Here is a 21,971-nt window from a genome sequence, read left to right on the forward strand (position 1 = left end):
AGACAGGCCCGTCCTCATCCCACCTGACAGACAAGAAGCTGGGGTGCAGGGCGGGAAATGGCAGAGGGGAGACTAGGTAGGCCAGTCCGGTAGGCCTCCCCAGTCCGGTAGGCCTCCAGAGCCCGCACTCTTAAGCGCTGCATGGTGCACTTCCCAGGAAGGCGGGCAGTGCATACTGGCCAGGTGAAAAGTCACAGATACAGTCTTGGTAGGGACCAGGCTGACGACCAAACAGGGCCCAGGCCAGATCAGGGTGCAGGGGTGGGGTTGGTACCTAGGAAACCATACAGCAGAGCAGCGAGGCTGAGCTGTGAGTCCAAGGGTTGTGTGAGGACAGGTGGCGCCCGAGGCCCCAGAATCCCCAGCCCATGGGAGAGGCCGCTGTTCACATCTGCCTGCAAGCTGCCACCCGGGGCCCCTGGGCATAACTGACTCTCACCACAGACGCTGCCCTCATCAGTGGGGGATCCAAGCATCTCTTCCTCCTGGAAAAATTAGCAGGAACTAAGACAAATAAGTAACCAAATCAACTAAGAAAATTACATCTGTTTTTGGCATCTTGAATCGCCCGCTGTGGGCTGAGAGAAGAGCGAGCGAGTACTGGGAACTGAGCACCTCGGTGGCAAGCAGAGCCCTGGAACACCGTGTCCTGGGCACACTGCAGATGTGCAGCTCAGCCGGGAGCTGGACCAGCATCTACCAGACATCAGAGCCCAAGCTGACCTGTCCGCCTTGGAGACTCTCAGAATAACCACCCAGATCTTAAAAGGTCTAAAGCACTTTCACAGAAATCGTCCTGGTTTTGCAAAAGCACCCTGTTAGGTAGCACAGGGAAGATGCTCATTTCTTTTAACAGATGAGAAAAACAGAGGCCCGGGGAGATGGAAATGAATTGCCTAAGTTAGAAAGTGCCAGACCAATGCAGAACCGGGCTCTCAGACTCAGGAGACCAGTCTCCAGGGCTGGGCCGACCACACGGTGCTGCCCTGAGCAAAGCCCCATTCAGTTAGATAAACACGCACAGTCAGGGCAGCCTGGGCTCTGTGCAGGCGCAACGTAAAATCTGTTGATCCTGGTGTCTGGCTCCGGACTTCCTCTGTGTACCAACGTAGGCGTCACTGCTCTGCCTGCCTGGGCCCTGCTGCACCTCAAAGCACTCACTGCAGCCTCATCCCACTTGGGTCCTGGACTCACTTTGAGCACATACTGGAAGCCACCAAAGGGGAGACAGGTGTCTTTGTACTTCTGGATTTCCAGCACCTAACAGAATCGGCACTCACGGTGCACAAAGTCTATTTTATGAAGGAAGCAGGCAAAGAGGGAAGGGGTAGGGAGGAGGTGGGAAGAGAGGCAGAGATTGATGGTGCATGGTCTTTACTGCCCCTTCTCTGGGCTGCAGCCCTGAGGTCGCCCAGACACAATGCCCTCAGTTCCTGGGGTCCCAGTGATGCCCTGGGACAGGTGACAGACTGCCTGGCCCAAGATCTCACAGTCCCAGGGAGGCCCCACTTGTGCCCTCAAGTAGTGCTGGCAGCACCAGTCAGCACTCAGGTAGGAAGGGTCAATAAGCCAAGCAGCCAGGTGTGTCCTGGAACAACGAGAAGCCTGAGCTGTATCTGACCATCTTCTCCCCGAAGGCAGGGGGAGAGCGTCTGCCAGCCCCCAACCGCCCACTGCAGGATGACAAGGAGGAGATGCTGAAAACTGTGCACCTGGCTCCCTCCCAGATCAAGGCAGCAGGGGGAAGAGCCCCTCCAACTCGTTTGCATAAGCCATTTATAGCAGCGCATTCAAACCCACGCCTTCCAAGGAGAAAAGAGCCCACTGCAATTGCCTGTGGCTTAGCGGTCTGTCATTTTTCCTTCTCTTTCATATTTTATTTTAATGGCAGGAAGCTGTGCTCAGGAGAAATCTCTACCCTGGTTGCTCCTAGCAGCATAGGAACTGAATTTTCCCTCCAAATTGAAGGGGGATGAGGAGCAACTATCCTTCAGGAGTCAGTGACAAAGAGTTTGCAAAGTCTATGAGCATCATGAGCTCCTTCAGTCTTCCCAGCGATGAGGAAACTAAGGCTCAAAGAGGTTCTGCCACTTGCCCTAAGCACACAAATTTAGGAAGTGGCTGTCATGGCCATGGCATCTATTCTGTTCCAAGATGACAGTGGTTCTCCATCCCGGCTGCACATCAGTGTCACCTAAGACTGTTGATGACACCCAGTCCCCATCCCCAACTGATTAATACAAAACTCCAAGTAAGGGGCCAAGACTACTAGGCACTTTGGGATACCTGGCCCTGTCCTAGACTGAGGGGAAGAATCAGAGAAGGAAAACAACTAATTTCTACTAAGCACCAAGAGCAACTACAGTCAGTTACATATCAAATATATCATATTCATCCCTCTCATTCACCACCACTTGTCAAAGCAGAAAGTGACTCTGTGGACCACCCTCTACATGGGCATGGGAAGGGCTATAAAAGCTTACTTACAAGTATAAATTATAAAAGCAACACATGATTTATTTCAAAGGGAAATAAAACTACCTGTTTGTAAAGAGTAAAAAGTAAAAGCACCCCATTCACCACACCACCCTCTCCCCAACCTGCTCCCCCAGAGAGAGCCCCTGGTAAGAGTCAGCTGGGCATCCACTCAGCCTTGGTCTGCATGTGGCTGGTGGGTGAGGAACAGATGCACGATAGACAACAAGGTATCCAGGCAAGGAACAGCACCGCTCTGTCCACAGCCTCACCTCCTTCCAGCCATCTTCAAAGTTATTACCAGACCTTCTCCAACCAACCTACTGAAACATATAAACATTCCCAGGCCCCCCACTCATAATCCCTACCCTCCACACCCCGTGATTTTTCCTTCCATAGCACTTATCACCATCTGATATCCCATATGTCATGCTTTTTGTTGGCTTTTTTTTTTTAAGTCTGTCTCTCCTCATCAAAATGTAACTCCGAGACAGGGACTGTGCTCACCCCTGTATCCCAGTGCCTAGAATACACACTGATGAATATTAGTTGAAAGGAAAGGAGGGAGAAAGGAAGGAAGAAAGGAAAAATATTCTAAGTACAAACAGGGTCACACTGTGCACCCTATCATGCAATTTGCTTTTTTCTCTTAACAATATGGAGGACATTTTTCATCACATTGCCAAATGCAATTGCAAGCTGCAAAGCATCGCGATCTATGGCGGTGCCAACATTGACTACTACTCCCTCCTTCTCAAAACCCTGTGTGGGCAGTGAGAGCGAAAGAGTTCACAATGAGGAGCCCCCGTCCATGGCATTTTCCCCCAATTTCGGTCTTTAAAATCAATTGGACATAGATCAGAGTAAAGTCACACTCAAGAGATGAAATAGTCCCCAGAACTTGAGAGACCTAACTGGAGGTGTTAACAAACCCACAGAAAAGACGTGTTCATTGGATGCTGAAAGATCAGGACAAAGTGGGGGCCTCTCAGGCAAACCATGGTAGCCCATCAGAGGACAGTAGTGCCAAGTGACAGGCCCACTGGCAGGCATCTTCCTGTTGGTGACGTGGCCTGGGCAGGGTTCAGAGTCCAAGAGCATTAAATTCTCAGCTTGTGTCCCCAAGCTGGTATCCCTGGCTGGATGCCAGATTCACCCAGCACTCAAGGAACTTCCTGCCAGGGAAGAGGCCAAGCAGGCAACACACTGCCCAGTCCATCGAAAAGTAAATTTCTTAGTGGGAAGCAGCGGGCTGACTTCTGATTTTATCCGTGAATCTTTGTAGAGTTGATTTGAAGAGCCAGGAGCTCGAGTCTACCAACTCAGACATGACACCTTGGGGAGAGGAGTTTGGGGCTAGTTCTGTCAAGAGCCAGTTTCTTCAAGGAAACTGCACCTCATGCAACCCGTCCGTATGGTCAGCAGACCCTGCTGCCCATTGCTCACCGTCTTCCCAACCTCAGCTACTGAATGAGAAGCACACACTATTTATCGAACTCTTACCGCAGACCAGTTCTGGCCACGCGGCCTACAGCTCTAGCCTCACTGAATCCACGAAGGGCCCCGTGAAGTGGAAACTAGTATGGTCACGTCCTGATAACCGAGGCCTGGAGGATCGAAGAAACTGCCCAAGGTCAAGACTCAACAGTACAGACTTGAACCCAAATCTGACTGGCCCTCGGGGCAAGTGTTCCTCAGGGATCCCTCTGCCAGTATCTCCTGAGATTCTTATCTGAAAAAGCAGGTCCCAGGAACCTACTGCCAGATGGACTAAGCCAGATTATCTGGAGGTGGGCCCAGGAGTGTGCGTTTTACAATCCACAGCCGATCTCAGGCCTTTGAAGGTGCGAGAACCACGAGGTGCCCTGCCACCCTGCTCTCCGGCCTCCCTGGCCTCTGCCCTCTCTTGGTTCTCCTCGTGCTCCTTCAGAAGCTCCTCCACGGTTCCCTTCTGTCCATCACAGGCTCCCTCATTCCCCGGCTTAAGTGCCACCAGGATGACCTCTCCCCCCAGCGTCTAGCTCATACATGGAACTGCCCACCCTCACATCTCCCCCAGGATGTCTCTGGGAATTCCAAAGTTACCCCAACATTTTCCCCTCTAATCCTCTCTCCTGCCTAGGCCCTGATGGACTCACCATCCTCCTGCCTCCTGAACACCTGGCACCACAGGACTCTGCCCGCTCCCTCGAACCCCACCATTCACAGGGTTGCCAAGTGCACCTCCTTAGTATGTCTTTAACGTGTCCCCTTCTCTCCCCTCCAACCATAGTCCAGCCACCGCATCCTTCCCGCAGACAGCTTCACCCTTTCTCGACTCTTCCCCCAACTCCCAAGTTATCCCTCTTAAACCCATGCTCCGCCAGCAGCTACCCCCACCTATCAAAAAGTAAATCTAAAACCTCGACGTGCGCACGGCCCAGAGACGCCCAGGCCGGGGTGGACACTGGCCTACACGTCATCTCCTTGCAGTTTTAGTGCTGAGTTTAATGTCGCACTGGGTGGTAGAGCTTGGCAAGGGATGACCTTTTGTAAGTGAGTGCCTCGCTCCCCGTGTAGAAGCAGAAGTTAAATGTACCTTTATAAACAGCTTCGGATAATAGCACTAATGTTACTGCTGGAGGAGCAGGTTGCGGAATGTTCATAGTAAACAACACGGTGTCTCCTGCCCTGACTTCCCCAGCTCCAGGGGCCTTCCAGCTAGGGTTTCTCAGGCCTGCACTTCCTAACCTCTTTCTTTTCCAGTCTCAGCAATGGTCCACTCCGGCTTCTTCCATTCCAGTATTTCTTCTCCGTGAAAAGGATAGGTAAATAAGTGGGAAAGCCTTTTTAAAGGATTATGAAATGGGGAAATTTCTCTAGAAAGGCTATTTAAACAGGCACTGGGTGATGCTGGAGTAAGGATCTGAGATAGAGCAAAGAAAGAGAACCCCAATACTGGCCTCCGGACCCTGTGCAGCCAGGACCCTGGCCCAGAGGTCAGCATGCTCCATATCGCCTGCTTCTGCCCCACTTCCCACTCTATTGGGCACTCAGGTGCAGACATTTTGGATACGTGACCTCCTGCCCCCCTTGCAAGGACCTCCCTGTTCTCTTTAGAGCCACAAGTTTTAAAATCTCTGCCCCTAATTAATAGCCCAGCCAATAAGTGTCAGAGTCAAGACTGAAACCCAAGTTCTGTCTCCAAAGCCCAAGCTCTTGCAGAGAGCACATGAAGAGCCCAAGCCTCCGTTCATGAGGAGGAGGAAACCAGGGCACAAAGTGGGATGGTGACCTGCCCAGCGGCCTTGCCTGCAAAGCCATCACAGGGAAGAACAGGCCCTGACCTCAGTTCATCCCAGGCACCAAGGAGATGTGCAAAAAAAAGGCAAAGCCTCTAGGACAAGTGGGGAAGACCAAAGTCAGAGAAGGCACTAGAACCCAAAGCCCCAGTGGGGGTTCAGGACTGGACCAGAACCAGCTCTCTAGACCCCTTGCTCTCCCCGCGTCCCACTTCCCCCTCTCATCACCCCTCCTTTTCTTCCCATTCTTCCTCTCTATGCCCTTCCCCTCAGTTCCCCACACCAGGCCCCTGCGCCTTGCTGCTTCCCCAGAAGGCTTGGAAGATTCCCAGATTGCAGGCTACTTCCAGCCAGATTCATGAGCACCCCTGCCCTGCACCCCAACACCATCAGCTCCTAGGCCGGGGGCACCATGACGCAGCACAGATGAGAACCAGGGAACCAGGAGCTCCAGTTCTAGCTTTCTATCTCCTTCCACTAGCCCTGTGACTCTGGGGAGGCCCCCCTCCCCTCTCTGAGTCCCGATGTCTCCTCTGTGAAAGTGCAGAGTTGGACCACCTGAGCCCAGGCCCTCTCCATCCTTGAGACACTGGTGTCCCAGGGCCAGTCTATGCACACAGACTCCTTGGTCACCTTTGAGGGGCCACCCAGGCCACACCCCAGGGAGGGGGCCCAGGTGGAGCCCCCCAGAGCCCCCACTGCTTACCAGTGAAAAACAATGAATTTCATTCCAAATAAGGGAAAATACAGCAAAGTTCCCCTCCACGGCCCAGTTCCGGCTGGTTTATGTTAGCTGGACAAGACTAAACAGACCTTCACATTCTCGGTGTTAAGCACTAAAAATGAAAAAAAAAAACAACGAGCTGTTCGTCTCTGGAGCACTGGGGCAGGGAGAGGTCGGTGCTCCCCTGAGGCCCCTGAGAGGCTGAGGCCCAGCAGACCTGGGGGATGGGGTGCCTGACTCCTGAGGTGGGTGGGGGTGTTTGAGCAGGGTCACTGGGGAAAGAGGGGGCTGTCAACAGGCAGCAGTGATGGGGGAGCACAGGGTAATGGCACGAAGGGGTACAGTATGGAAGGGGCAAGTGATCCTTTGTGCCTGCAGAGGTAGGACTAGGAAGGGAAACCAGACAATGAGAACATGGGGAAAGAAGGGAGAGAGATGGGGGAAAGCATGAGGCAGCCAGCAGCCAGGAGCCCCTGGAAGACTTACTCATACCCCCATCCCACCAGGAGGCCCGGAGGGAGGGCACAGGGGAGGGAAGGGACTCCATCACATCCTGGACAATACAGCACCTTGTTCCCAGCTGTCCCAGCTGCCTCCTGCAGTGTGGACACCACAAACCCGAGATAAGAACTTAATTATTTACAAAACAGAGAAAGCTGACACAGCCCTGCCTTCCTGGTCCCCTCCCAGGCCACCTCCACACATACCTGCCCTCCTCCCAACCGAACTCTGCAGGGGCCTAGCCCGACATCCCTCCCCAACCTGGACCAGCTCCTCTCACAAAGGGCTCTCCCTGTGATCTTACAGCCCCGAAGGGGTGTAAACTAATAGCTACTTGGGGATGACATGACCTGCCCAAGGTGACGTGTTGGTGGACGCAGAACTAGGATCGCAGTACCCACAGTTTCTGAACCCATCTTTAGCCTATACTCAGGCCACTGCACCCTCGGGCTACCCTGGCCTTACTACTGTGCATGATAGGGCAGTTCCACCTTCTCCATCTATTCCCTCCCCACCCCCAACCTCTTTATATCTATACCAACTTTCCCACCATTCTTCAAAACAAACCCCTCCTCCTGGAAGCCTTTCCTGTTTCCAGTCAGATGAACCACTCTCCTCTTCTCTGACTTGGACACCTAACCAGGGTGGTCAGGGAAGGCTTCCTGGAGGAAGTGATATCTCCATGGCGATCTGAAGGTTGAACCTAGTGACAACTACAGTAACTAATGTTATCAAGCATTAGCTCACATAGAGAATCAGGGCACACAGAAGGTAAGCCTCGACTCCAGCCAGGACAGCAGCAAAGCTCGATTCCAGAGTCTGGGCCTCAACCACCCTGCGTTCTACCCTGCCTGCTTTCCTCCTTCCTCCCAACCAGGCATGAATGATTGGTCCAGGTACCTCTCGTGGAAGCCCAGAGATCCCCAAGGCTGCACCAGAATTCAATGTCTGAGTTGGGTTTCCATAGTCCAGTGGGGCCCCCGAGACCCTCAAGCTCCCATGTATTGGGTTATCAGAAAAGTCATGAGACATTTTTGGTTGAAAAACAAAAAATACACCATGACTTTTCCAACAACCCAATACTTTGGCCAGGCCCAAGAATAGGGATTGGGGGTCCCTGCAAACCCATACCGTTCTACCCCGACATCCCTTGGTGGTGAAGAAACCTCCCCCATCTTCTCAGGTACCTGAGTTTCCTGGACCAGAGGGAAGGAACTCTGTCCCCAAGGGGACAGTCTTCTGGAACATCAGAGGACTTGCCCCCAAGTGGCCTCCCCATAACAGTTTTGTACCATTACCTGCTGTCCTCACTTGGGTAAGAAAAGAGGAGGCCCTCTGAGACAGGAAAGTGCACCTGCAACATGGGTGCATGGGGGAGCTAGGAGGCCACAACCCCTCATTCAAGGTCCATCAGTCAATTGTGTGCTCTGGTCAAGAGGGCACAGGCAACATTGAGGGTACCCTGGAAATGTCCACCCAACTGGACTTCGGGTTGCCCCTCCAGGAAACAGGGCCAAGCCCACCTGTCTCAACAACTGCCAGGAGATATTGGAGCAAGATCCAGAGAGAAAGAGATTTGAGGGCTTCACAAAATTGAAAGCCCAGGACAAGCAGAATGGAATTTTTTCTTCCCAGCAACTTCAGTTCTGTGAGAGGATCTGAGGTGGAGTAATGGGAAAATGAAACTGGAGAGGGAAGTAGGGCAGTGGTCCTATCTTAAGGCAGATGTTTCTCAGCTGGGTGACAGCCAGACTTGGGGTGAGAGGATGCAACAGCCTCTCTGTATCTAGCTGCTCTGCAGAGCGCAGGGAGAGTCAGCCCCTTCAGATTCAGGTTTCTGCATGTCTAGACCCACAGCCTGGAGAATGTGAGCTGACCCATGGGGGAGGGAAGCTGTTGGTACCACAGCCCAGCACCCATCCATCCACCACATCCACACATCAAGCCCCAGGGACCCAGCTTTAACACACCCCACTCAGTGTGTGCTCCTGCTCCCCAGGGGACCCTCAATACAAGTTAAGATCTGATGGACACTAATTTGACCAAGATGGCAGTTCCCTGGGGTGACTTAAGTGCTGTTATTGGGAGTTTGACTGACTCAGCAAGCAATGGCCATCGGTGCCTATGGAGCCCACCACTAGTGTAATTTTCAGAATCACGTGAGCTTGGATGGTGCTTTGTGAGTCAACACCACTGTTTGGCCAAGCTGTCCGCCAGAGACCTAAAGCTTAAAAGTGATGTATCTTTTGTCTCACATCCAAGCAAGGGCTGACCAGTCTCCCAGACATCAACTCATGAGACTTGGCCTATGACCCTGCTGGTGGTCCCAGAAGTCTCCTCTGGAAGAGAAAGGGCTTCAAACTCTTCCCTTCTTCTCAGGCCACAAGTCCTTCACCTCTATAATCAAACCCCAAGTCCAAGAAAGGAATCTCAACCCAACCCTACAACAGGGAGTTCTGAGATACATGCTTGGTCCAAGACTTAAAGCTTAACTGCAACCAGTGAAAAGGAAGCTCCCCCCAAGGAGTGGAACCCTACTCCAACATGGAACTCAGACCCCCAAAACAGGTACCTCAACACCAAGCCAAATCTTGTCTGTTAAAATAGCACCTTCACCCCAAAACAGAACTTTTTGCCCTGGGATCTGAACCTTAGTACCAGACAATAAATCTCCATTTTCAGAACAAGCTCTCGACAGTCAATTCATCTTTTTTCTCTAGTCAAACCTCAACTTCATGTTCAGATGAGGAAACCCAAACTCCCTAAAACAGTTTCCCTCACATTTGGGGGCAAAGGAACCTAACACAAAGCTCCAATTTCCAGGCAGGCTGACCTCTGGAGCAGGCACATCCCCGTGTGACACCCTGGCGACTGACGGCCTCATCCTACTACATGCTCTAACCCTGGTTCCATGCCAGAGTCTTGGTCTTGGCTGGTCTCCTCGGCCCCAGAGGGTTTAACAGTCCCAGCCAGGAAAGGGAAAAACCCCCACTGCACCTCTCAAACACTGACTAAGCTTTCTCTGAAATGAAATGAAGGGAGTTTCCTTACCTGTTATTGGTCTGCTCAGATTTTCTATTTATTTATGATGCGGTCTTAGTGGGCTGTATGTTTCTAGGAATTTGTCCATTTCTTCTAGGCTATCCAACTTATATAATTGTTCATAAGTCTTGTAATGTTCTTTGTATTTCTGTGGTGTCGGTTGTAACATCTCTCTGTCCTTTCTGATTTTATTTGAGTCTTCCTTCTCTCTCTTTTTAATCTACCAAGAAGTTTGTCAATGTGCTTATTTTTTTAATTGACTCAGTTTTGTTGCTCTTTCTTTTTTAGTGTCATGCTAGCTTTTATGTCATTGATTTCTACTCTGATCTTTGTTACTTCCTTCTACTAACTTTAGGCTTAGCTTGTTCTTCTTTTTCCAGTTCCTTGAGGTATAAAGTTAGGTTAAGAGCTTTCTTTTTTCTTAATCTAAACATTTATTATTATAAACTTCCCTCTTAGACCTGCTTTTGCTGCATCCCTAAAGTTTTGGTATGTTGTGCTCCATTTTTTAATTTCCCTTTTAAATTTCTTCTCTGACTCGCTGGTTGTTCAGGAGCATGTTTTTCAATCTCCAGATATTTGCGAATTTCCCAGTTTACTTCCTACTTTTGATTTCTAGTTTCATACCATTGTGATCAGAAGAAGTACTTTATATAATTTCAGTCTTCTTAAATATGTTAACACATGTTTGTGGCCAATATATGATATTCCTGGAGAATGTTCTGGTGTGCACTTGAGAAAAATGTGTATTCTACTACTATGCCATGGAAGGTTCTGTATAGGTCTGTTAGGTTCATTTGTGGGAATAATTTCACAAAATATATACTTATTAGGTCATCACATTGTAAACTTTAAATATATTACAATTTTATTGTCAAGTTTACCACAATAAATCTGGCGGCGGGGGGAGAGGGTTTCCCACAAACAACAGGAGTGAGGGGGTCTGGGAGAGAATCTGAAGCCTCAGGCAGGGACAGACGCTCAGGAGCCCAGGCTCTGCTGTCATACTTGGAAGCCAGAGAGAGTCTAGGGACTCAGAGGATGGATGCTTGTCAGTGCTGGGATCAGGATGGGACTCAGATGCTGGTCATACTAGGATCAGGATGGAGCTCTTCACCCACCTCAGATGTATCCTGAGAGCCAGGGTCAAGAATGGGTATCAACTTAATGTTGGTTAAAGAGACCCAGAAAGAAGCCAGAACAAGACTCAAAACTATAGACTTACAAGATCCTCTGATGATCTGGACCTCAGTCTCTCTGCTGTAAAGTGGGGCTATGAATCCTCAGCTTGGGAATTGAATAAGATTGTGGAGGGGAGGCAGGAGGGGGCTGTTTAAGTGCTACTTAAATACCAGGGACACAGGCCTGGTGAAAAGCCTCTAGACCAGGAGCAGACACAGAAAGCTTTTTCCTCTCTTTTCTTTCCCTTTCCCACCTGCTGCTTCATTTCTCAGTCCATTTTTCCATGTCCTGTTTTACTACACATCATCCCTTGACAGTTAAATAATTTAATAAGTACTGAGCCCCAGCATGAGGAACTGGGGGTTTGAACTCAACTCTGGGAAAACCAGAGCAGCCCTAGCCTGTCCAGGCTGATTTATGGCCACCCTTCATGGTTCATGTATTATGCATGGGGAACTGGCACCCAGGGGAGGGGGCAGCCACCTGAGAGAAAGCCAGGCCAGGTATATACTGAATGCCGCTGGCTCAGGAGCCAGCAGGAACCAGGTATACATTGCACCACAGGTTCCAGGGCCCGTCCCTGCCCTCCTGGGAGCCACCTGTGACAGGCAAAGGGGATATTAATAATTGATGGTGTCCCAGGGAGCAGAGAGAGAGAGCCAAGAGCTCAGGGCCAGCCAGTCCCGCTCACCTGTCCCTCCTCTGGGCTCTTGGGCAGGAAACAACCCTCAATAGAACACCCACATCAGCATACCTGCCCCCAAAGTTTCACCCTCCCAGCTTTTCTGTGCCAAACCAGGTGGTTGCCTCACTGACCACTCTCCCGGAAGTCAGAACCCTCAGACACATGGCAGTGCAACAGCTCCTCAACAGCTCCATCTCCAGGCTTCAAGTCAACCATCTGAAGCAGCTCCCAAATCAACCTAGCAGATCCCTGCTCCTCCCGCGGACAGCAGCAGCCTCCTACCTGGCCCCTCTCTTGCCGAGAACTTTCAATGACATCTAAGTGATCTTGTCACTCTAGTAAGAAGCCCTTCACTAGCTCCCCAGGGACAGCACACTCCAAGCAGGCAGGCTGGCATGTCACCATTAGGGTGAGCACCTGTGCCCCCTCTGTTGTCCCTCTAAAGTCCGCTTCTGTGAGCTCCTGGGAGCATCCTCCTGTAAGGTCAGCTCCTAGAGTCCTCATTACTACCTGGTCCAATCAAGTTTCATGAACTTGGACAAGCCACTTCCCCTGTCTAGGGTTGAGAACCCCAGGCCTGGACTGAGAAAGGAATAGGACTAAACGATCTCTATGGCATGTTTGGATCTGATATTTGAAGGCAGTAGTCACCAGTGCTTCTACCAGATACATGTGCACGACTGACCACCTGGTCAGGGCCCCTTGGAAGAATGTATCCAAGGGAGCCTCTGTTGGGAAGGTCAGGGAAAGGAAAGGAAAAGAAAGCAGGCATGGATAAGAATGGCCCCTGACACTTCTGCCACTGTGGATTAGTGTCTGAATTGGCTGAGGCTGGGCCATGAGCACTTTGAAGGCAGAGACCAGGCCAAGCTCTCCATAACCAGGAACATGCCCCAGATAGAGGGGGCACTCACTTGAAATGAATCAACTGGAACATCCTTGTAGTTTCACTCCACTGCTATCAGGATAAAGTGTCTCCTCTCCTCCTCCCAGGGACACCCCTACCCTACTTAGACACACACTCCGGACTAGCCCCACATCCTACATGCCAGGAGCACCCTTTCTAGCAACATGGAGTCAACTTTCTCACACCCCCCAGGTCAAGTTCCCTCATGAAGCTCCCTAGTCTTCGCTCTTACAGTCCTTCCCCAAGTGTAAGTGCTTGGCTATGTGACTAAAGAAACAGTTGAGCAGAGCAGTTAAAGTAGTGGGTCCTCCATCCTCAAGAAGTTGGGGCATAACTCCCCACCCTTAAATGCATGCTGCACATAGGAACTTTCTTGCAATAAGGGAAGAGGAGGAAAATGTACTTTAACTCTACAGCAGAGAAAACTGACAAGCACTAGTTCAGCCAACTGATCAAGGTCAACATCCACAGTGAGAGCTGGGTTAATTAGCATGCGCCGCTGATAAAGCAGGATGACAAATGATGCTTCACCTCTGTGGTCTTTCTCTGCAAAACCTATAGCCACAGCTAATCATGAGAAGAGCATCAGCCAAATGCCAATAGAGGGACAGTGTGCAGTGCGCTCAAAACTGTCAAGGTCATCAAAACCAAGGAAAGTGTGAGAACTGTTGCAACCAAGAGGAGCCTAGAAAAACATAACAAGCAGGGCCTCCCCGGTGGCGCAGTGGTTGAGCACTGGGTTGCGAAGCTGCCCGCAGCCTCTGCAGCGCAGGTTCGATCCCTGGCCACCGGGTGAGGGTCCCACACGGGCGCAGACCTCTCCTGCTGCCTGCTGCTCCCCTCAGCAGTGTACTTCGTCAGTCTGCCTGCTCTGCTCTCCCCTCTGGCTCTGGTGAATTCGCTCACCCTCCCGTGCTTCTGACTGTACCCAGTGCTTGTATAAATAGATAAACAGATAAATAAATGTTGAAAAAAAAAAAACATAACAAGCATATATAATGTGGTGACTAGAAATAAAAAGTAGTATCCTGGCACAAAAAAAGAAGCATTAGGGAATACTGAGGAAATCTGAATAAAGTATGGACATTAGTTAATAACAATGGATCGGGGATGGTTCACTAATTGTCCCGAATGTGCCACACTGATGTAAGCTGGTAATAATGGGGGGACGGGTATAGACCTTATAGAAAGACTCTGTACTGTTTTGCAAAACGTCTGTAAATCTAAAAATTGTTCTAAAATTAAAAGTTCATTTAAAAAAACAACAAGAGTGCTAGCCTCAGAGAGCCATCTAGGATACAGTCCTAGCTCATAGTAGCAGCGTGACCTTGGGCAAGTTACTGAACCTTTCTAGGACTCTGTTTAAAAGATAACATGTGTAAAGGGCTCTAGCACAGGCATGGTAGCCATATTACCATATTCTGAGTCACTTTTTCTTCATTGTCATTCATTTGTTTGTCATCTTTGTTCCCATCTGCCTCCCCCGCCCAGGGGAAGCTCCAGGGCGCAACCCTCATCTGTTCTGTGTGCCGCTGTATCCTCCTGTCTAGGCGAGCGCCTGGCTCATCACCAATGCTCAGGATGCATTTGCTAAATAACAGAATGAGCCCTTTCCTTCACAGCATCCCAGGGACGCCAACTCTCACCCTGGGAGAGTTTCAGAGCCCAGCACAGAGCCCTCCCTCCCTGTAGAGCTGCAGCTCAGCAGAGAGAAAGCCAAGAGCAGCCTCCCACCTGCCTCCCAGTGACTGGTCTACTCCCTCCGCCTCCTCTCCTGGCCCTTCCCTTTCTCTGCCCAGCCCCCAATGGCGTCAGCACCTGCTCATTCCAGAAGCAGCAGGATCCGGGTAATGACCTCTGATAAGCATCTTTTAATAAATCCTGGAGCTAGATCTGTCATCCAGAAGCTATATTCTCTCCCCTTCCACCCCCTCTCTATCTCCTCCTACCTCCCAGGCAGGCCCATTAACACCTTTGGTCTCTCCAGCAGGCCCTCGGACCACAAAGGGCCTCTGGACTCTGACTTGCTGGGGAATAGCCAACAGGCAGTCCAGGCTACCCCATCTGCCTGGCCCTCCTCTCAGGGCTGTGATCTCAGGGACCCAACCCAGATCTGCTTGTGCCACCCATCTGACCGCTGGCCAGTCCACTTCCCTCCATCCCTGCAGGCAGGTTTCCCAGGCGTTACCAAGGAGACCACTTGCATCCTGCCCAAGGTTGCCAAAGCAACCAGCTCAGGGAGAAGCAGCCCCTCAGCCTCTAGCCCCTGACTGTGCAGACCAACAGGAAATGGGCCCAGGCAGCTGGCATAGCAGAGTGGAGGCAGGCCTGGCACCCCCGGGCAGTGCCCAGCACCTGCCCTCCAGCTTCCCCCTCTTGCTCCTCTTGTTACCACTGTTGTCCACCCTACCTCCCTCTTGGGCTCTATGATTGAGAGTCAATGGCTGCAACTTACTGTGCTGACCTTGGAAATGGGCACATGCCATCCAGAGTCAGGGATGAGAAAACCCCAAAGTGTAGAAATTCCCCTCAAAACTAATTTTTTCCCTTGGGGGCTTAGGTGTCCTAGGTAGAAACCCAGTTCTGCTGTTTCCTAGGTCAGTGTTTCTGGAAAGTGTCCTTGACATTTATTCGTCTCAATTTTCTCACCTCTAAAATGGGAATACTAACGCCTGTCTCACATTTACTGGGAGAGTAAATGCATTAGTCCACACGAAGTTACCCAGCATGTGCCCAGGCTCGGAACTTTTTTAAACTTTTTAATTTTTTTTCCTGGTGAGTCATTGGTCGGAAATGCTTTCCCTTGGGATTCACCCAAGGGAAATCTAGGCGAGGTCATTGGCTTGCCTGTCTCACCCAGCCCTTTTGGCTTGGCCTAGCACAGAAACCCTGCAACTGCCATTAACCTCCCAGCAGCGTGAGATGTTTCATTCCCTCCCCCTACCCCACCGCCTGATCTGCTGCTATTTAAATGAAATCAGCACACTCCCCTGCTCAGAAGCTCCTCGGCCCCCACTGCCTAGAGGGTAAAGTCGAAGCTGCTCATACTGACACCCGAAGCCCTGCAAGAGCTGGCCCTGGCCCACCTTCAAAAACTGATTATCCCCTGATGGCGGCTCCCCGCACCCCAGGCAGGGGGGATCGCTCATTGCCCCTACACACAGCTTGCGTTTTCCTGCTCCTGTGCCTTTGCCGCTGCGCCCTCACCAGCATGCCCTGCAGGTCCTGCCCAGATCTTCTCCAGTCAACTCCAGGCTCCTCTCCTCTGAGGAGACTGATCTCGTCAACCCATGAGCATCTGAGTGGGACTGTTCTGCGGATCCACAGCTTTGACAGCCCGGACCTTGGGGTAAATCAGAATCCTCTGGGCATCCTGTTCAACAAGCAGGTTTGGGGGTCCCACCCCCAAGAGTGTGCATCAGCGGGTCTGGCTTGGAGACCAGCACCTGCATTTTAGACATACTTCCAGCTGACACTAATGCAGGAAGTAGAAAAACCTCACTTTGAGAAAGCGTGACCCAAACCAGACCCCTAGAAAATGTCTGATGAGCAGCTGTTGGATCGACACAGTCACAAACCCTGCGTGTGGCTGGAGAGGAACATCTAGAACCCCAGGGTCCTCCTTTCTCATCTTCTGGGGTTTTGTCCAGACACTAGGCAATTGCTCCCCAGTTTCTTTCCCATAGGGAAAAATAGAACCCCAAGACTGAATTGATGGAATAGAATGGCAGAACGCTCACAGCAATGAACTCTAAAGTAAGAGAAACCTGGGATTGCACCCCAGCACCATCAGTGAGGTCTGGGATGAGTCCTTAACTGCTCTGAGCCTTTCTTTCCCCAGCTCTAAAATGGTGACAAGGATACTTCCCTCAGAAGATTGTCGGAGGAATATTAATAGAAATGGAAATACTTGGCACACAGTAATGCACTAACACATGGTAGCTATTATAAATAATATTGTTATGATTAATCAGCGTTCAAAGGTCAGACCGAGTTCACGTCCATCAAGCACGCAAGATGGGTGCTCAGGACATTTGCCTCCTTGAAGCATGAACCCATCATGGGAGCTGCCTGAGCGCCCCTTCTCTGAAGCCTTGGGCTGGCAGAGGAGACCAGCAGGTACCTCCACCTCCCTTCCGAGGTCCGTCTGCTGCATCGCTGGTCGGGACTGCTGGGTGAGCTCACCCACCTGGTAAGCGTCATGACAACCAAGGAAGGAGCCCAGACAGAACTGTGGTGATATCTGTGGGTGGCCAGAGTGCGGAGGCCTTGAATGTCCGATGATGGCCGTCTCTGCGGGTCACAGCCCTGAAGGCAGTGAGGGGATGGGCATGAGGAAACGTGTGTGTTCAGAGCACTGCCCTAGCAGCACCACAAACAGCACCGGGGGCAGACTGGCCGTGTGAAAATCCAGCTACTACAGTATCTGGGATGAGGACCCAGGTCAGGAAAGTCGTAGCAAGAATGTGAAGGCTGGGAAAAGACTACACCGGCCTCCTCCCAAGCGGAGTCAGCCCCACCCCCACCCTACACAGCAAGGAAGCTCAGCATCTGCAGACAAGTGCTGTGGCTCATGCTGCCCACCTCAAAGAATCAAGACCAAGACCCCTCAGTTGACCTTAGAAGCACCTCCATGTCTGACCAAAAGCCTCCGCCCTCATAGAAGAGACTGAAAACAGCAGGGGTCTGGCTGGCTTCACACCCATCAGAGCTGAAAGGGACAGAGCATCTGTAGTGAAACATCCTATTTAAAAGCACCAATTTTTAAAAGATGGAAGGTTCACTCCTGGGTATACACCCCAAGGAACTGAAAATGGATATTCAAACGAAAATACACAAACCTTCGTAACGGCAAAATTCACAATTAGCAAAAGGCAGAAACAAGCCAAATACCCATCACCTGATAAGTGGATAATCAAACTGTGGCATGGCTATACAGTGGAATAGTATTCAGCCACAAAAAGGAACAAAGATACCTCCTTAAAGACAGTATAGTGAGTGAAAGAAGCCAGAAACAAAAGGACAACTACAGTATGATTCCATTGATATGAAATGTCCAGAAAAGGCAAATCATAGAGACAGAAAGTAGATGAGTGCTTGCCAGGGGTTTTATAAGGAGGGACTGCTTAATGGGGATGGGCTTTCCTTTTTTGGGGTGATGGAAATGTTCTGGAACTAGATTATGTGGTGGTTGTGCAACATTGTGAATGTATAAACACCACTGAATTGTTTGCTTTAAAATGGTGAATTTTATATTATGTATATTTTATAACAATAAAAAATGGATGGGGGATGGCCCTCCCAAGCCCCACTGATGGGTGAGCACAGGGGTTGAGTAACCTGCCCCCAAAGCTTTCCTAGTTACTTTTCCCTCAACACTTAACACCAAGCAGGCAGACGCTCAGAAAGAGCTGAGGACAGAGGACGGTCTAGTCTCTACACTTGCCCCCATGAAGCATGAACCCTGCGCCCAGTTCCCCCCCCCCATCATTAAGAATCTATACATATGCTTACCTGCTCCATTCCCAAACCTGTGCTGTCTACTCCTTCCCCCGCCCTCCCCACACCCACCCTAGGACTCCCGCTGCTCCTTTTGCCACCACCCGCTACTTCCTGCAGTTCCCTCCAGGTCCAGCTTAAATCCTCCCTTGAGCCCCCTTTTCTGACCTCTGCCCCCACACGCGGGATTTTAGCCCAGACAATCGTGTTCTCCCCTTCCCTCCCCCATCCTGCTTTTCCAAGTAGGTCTTCAGCCCGTGGATGCTCAGGGATGCCAGAGCCCTGTCTGAACCAGGCACAGAGCAGCTCCGCAGTAACGGCCAGACCTACCCACAGATGCCCCTCACCCCACCCCAGCACTCCCAGACCAGCACTGTTCAGACCCCGGGAGGATCACAGCAGCAGAGTGAGGTCGGCATGTCTCCAGGAAAAGGACCAAAGTCTACTACCCAACAGGTGAGAGACAAGCCTCATTTCATGTCAGCCAGTCCAATCTCAGCATCCTAATCAGTCCCGGGGTTCCTGTTACACCAGATTCCTTTCAGTTGTTTTCATTAAAGCAGTGAGAAATCAATTGAGAATGCAATTACAGAAGGAGAGGGAAAAAATCAAGAGTCCCCTGCTCCCAGCAAATTTCTGGGTGAACACTTCTATGCTGATTTGTGGGTGAGCACAGAAGCAGTCCCAGTAGAACTCTGGGCAGACAGTCATAAATCCCAGCCATAGGAAGGGCAACACCAATACAATCGGAATAGAGTTCTGGAAGACCATTCTACATGCGAGAAGGCTCCTAGGCAGTCCTGGCACAGTTAGGAAGGAATTTGGGGTGGACACCAAACAATTACAGAATAAAGTTGATGACTCTCAGGGTGGGGAGAATTCAGGCCGAGGACAAGGATCAGCAGGCCGTGGGCGAAAGACAGAGGGCACCCACCGGTGACCTTCACGGGCATGCGCTATCCATCATCCCAGGGTCAGAAGGAACAGAATCTAACTTCTGTGCACCTCCAGCAGGTGTGAGAGTGGAGGCAGGGGAGAAGGGCTTCTGGTAAACCGTGCCGGAAAGATGGGCAGAAGAAGGGAGACTGTTCTACCCGCTTACTCCCACAGAAGACTTGATCCCTGCAAACCAGGGGGGCAGGCAGCATACGGGGGCTTTCCCAGGCTGTGCAAGTGGGGAGTCAGGCTGGAAAGGAGGCTAGAATGGGGCAGGGGTCCCATTCTCAGACACACTCCTGCCTGCTTGCGAAGACCCCAGCCTCAGGGAACTCACATCCCCACAGTCCCAAACTTTAGATAAATAGAGGTGGGTTTCCCTAGGGCCAAGGATGGAATGGGGTCTTCTCAAGGGGAACTTTCTCAGTATTAAGGGGCCAAGTCGACTCATTGGCCCCAGCTAACCCATGTCCCTAAAGAGCTCCGTCTGACTTTGCCACCTCCTCCTGACAGACCCACCGAGTAACTGGGCAAATCTCCATCACTTTCCTGTTTTCTGCTCACTTATGAGGGAAGAGGTTGAACTAGACGATGTCCAGAGGTCCCTCCACCATTTAGGAATCATTCCCAGCACTCAGAAGCCGTGTTGATACATGCTCATTCTCACCATTTATTGCTCACTATAAAAAATAACACTTGCTTATGGTAGAAATATTAGGAACGTGCAAAATATAAAAAAGAAAAGATAAATCTTGTGTGGTCCCATTACCCAGAGGAAATCATTATTAACCTTTTGGAATTTTTTTTCCAAAGTTATTTAGGTTTGGGATTTTTGTTTGTTTGTTTGTGTTTGTTTTTCATATCATTTCTTTTTAACAAAATTATGATCATTGTCTATATAGCTTTATATCATTTTTTTTCAGCTATCATCATGCTGTGAGCATTTCCCAAGTCCTCAAATACTGAAAGATACAATTTTAAAGAGGATCTCTCGTGATTTCTGGGCACTGAGATTGTTTTCCTAGCACTAGAAAGCACTGCCATGAACATGCAAGCCGAGCACATAAGTATTTACCTACATCTCTGTTTCCTTGTGATCAATTCCTCCAGGTGGAATTATAAAGCCAGGAAATATAATTTATAAGGATCTTGACATGTACCACCATATTAATTTCCAGGAAAACACAACAAACCCATTGATTTTCCTGAGCTGAGTGAGAGCCGAAGTTCTAAGAGTTGGAGTCAGAACGCAGGACGGTGGTCCCGTCTCGCGTCCTCTCCCCCAGTCTTGAAGATTAACTGTCCGGTGAAAGAGAGGACAGCATGCCGAGTCAGAAGACAGAGGTTGCAGCCTAACTCTGCTTCTCACTGACTCTGGGAACCTAAACAAGCACTGGTTGTCCTCAACCAAAATGGGTGTGATGGGCAATGCTGACGACCCAAAGCACACTCCATTCTCACATGAAAAGGTGTTTGTGAAAATTCTTTGTAAATTTCAATGTTTTGTCAAAGGGTTTTGCTATTATCCATCTTAATACCAGGATCTAAAGAAGCACCTTGTTCTTTGTGAAAGCCCAGGCTGCGCTCCCTAGCTCTTAGCCATTCAAATGCCCAGGACAGTGCTGGCTGGTTCTGAGGGTGATGAAAAAGCAGCAGCTTCTGGAACAGAATCACTGGGGTCTGAGGGTCTAAGAAGACCCAGCTGTTTCTCCCAAAAGAAGCTGCAGGGTCAGAATAAGGCCTCACCAAGGGTGCTGGGTCAGGGAACTTATCAAAGACCTGGCAAAGGTCCCTCTGTTTCAAGGTTGCCTGCCCTCCTTTCCAGGATCAGATGGACATCTGACCAAGTGGACATCTGACCTTTGCGGGAACTAGAAACCTTCCTAATTCAGTAGATGCAAAGAGTCAACAATTTCAGCGGCCCTCAGGGGCCCCAGCTCTGGTCCTTCGTCCAGCTGCTATAAGTCAGTATTGGATTTGTAAGACTCTGCAACTGCAAAAGCAACTAGTGCTTCCAGTGGGACCTCTCCAGCCCTGGGCGGATGAAAAGGGAGACGTGGTACCTCCTCCGAGAAGCACAGCTGACTGGCCTGAGCATCGGGTCACACTTCCCCTCGCCGCCAGCAAAGGCCCGTCCTCACCCCTGCGTGCTCACCTCGCTCCATGGCCTGTGGGGACTCTAGTGACGTTCCGGGGCCGGCAGGAAGAACTGCGCAGACCCCACAGAAGGCCATCCTCGCGGGTTTTCACCAGCTCTACCGGCAGCTCCCGCCCCCGGCCCACCTCCAAGGCCAGATGTGCAAGTCGTGTCTCCAAATACGCACAACAGGTGGCCCTGCCGGTCTCCCCGGTCTCATCTCGCCTCTCTCCCGGGCCCTCCACCTGCACCCCGGCCCCGCCGAGTCTTACCTTTGAGGTTTGGGGGGTGGCCCCGCGGCGCCCGGCTCGGGTTTCCTCGGGGTAGAGAGGGGATGCTGGAGAAGTTGTTACCCATGGCATCCGGCCCCGGGGGCTTCGGCGCCGGCGGGGGCTGGCGAGGCCGGGCCGAGGAGGAGGCACGGCGTGCGAGTGTGTGCCCGCGCGGGAGCGCGCCGCCGGGGGAGGGCCCTGGGGGAGCGGCCGCGGGGGGCGGGCGGGCCGCTCCTCTCCTCCGGGTCTCGGGGCTGCGCGGTCCTCGGCCGGTCCAGCCCGCCAGGGGGTCCTCGCGCGAGCCGCTACCTGCCTCCCATTCCCCGCGGC

At 51.2% G+C, this 21,971-nt stretch overlaps 1 protein-coding gene across 1 annotated transcript in view; it reads right to left on the minus strand.

Annotated features, from left to right (window-relative positions):
• Positions 1-21,726, minus strand: part of NEURL1 (neuralized E3 ubiquitin protein ligase 1) — a gene marked incomplete at both ends in the record, with an annotated part of 56,125 nt that extends 34,399 nt beyond the window's left edge. The window contains one exon of the mRNA XM_084244808.1: positions 21,642-21,726. Coding sequence (XP_084100934.1) covers positions 21,642-21,726 — 85 coding nt within the window. The remainder of the gene's footprint in view (positions 1-21,641) is intronic.
• Between the last annotated feature and the right edge of the window lie 245 nt (positions 21,727-21,971).

Source organism: Talpa europaea, assembly GCF_964194135.1.
Source record: "Talpa europaea genome assembly, chromosome: 10".
NCBI lineage: Eukaryota > Metazoa > Chordata > Mammalia > Eulipotyphla > Talpidae > Talpa > Talpa europaea.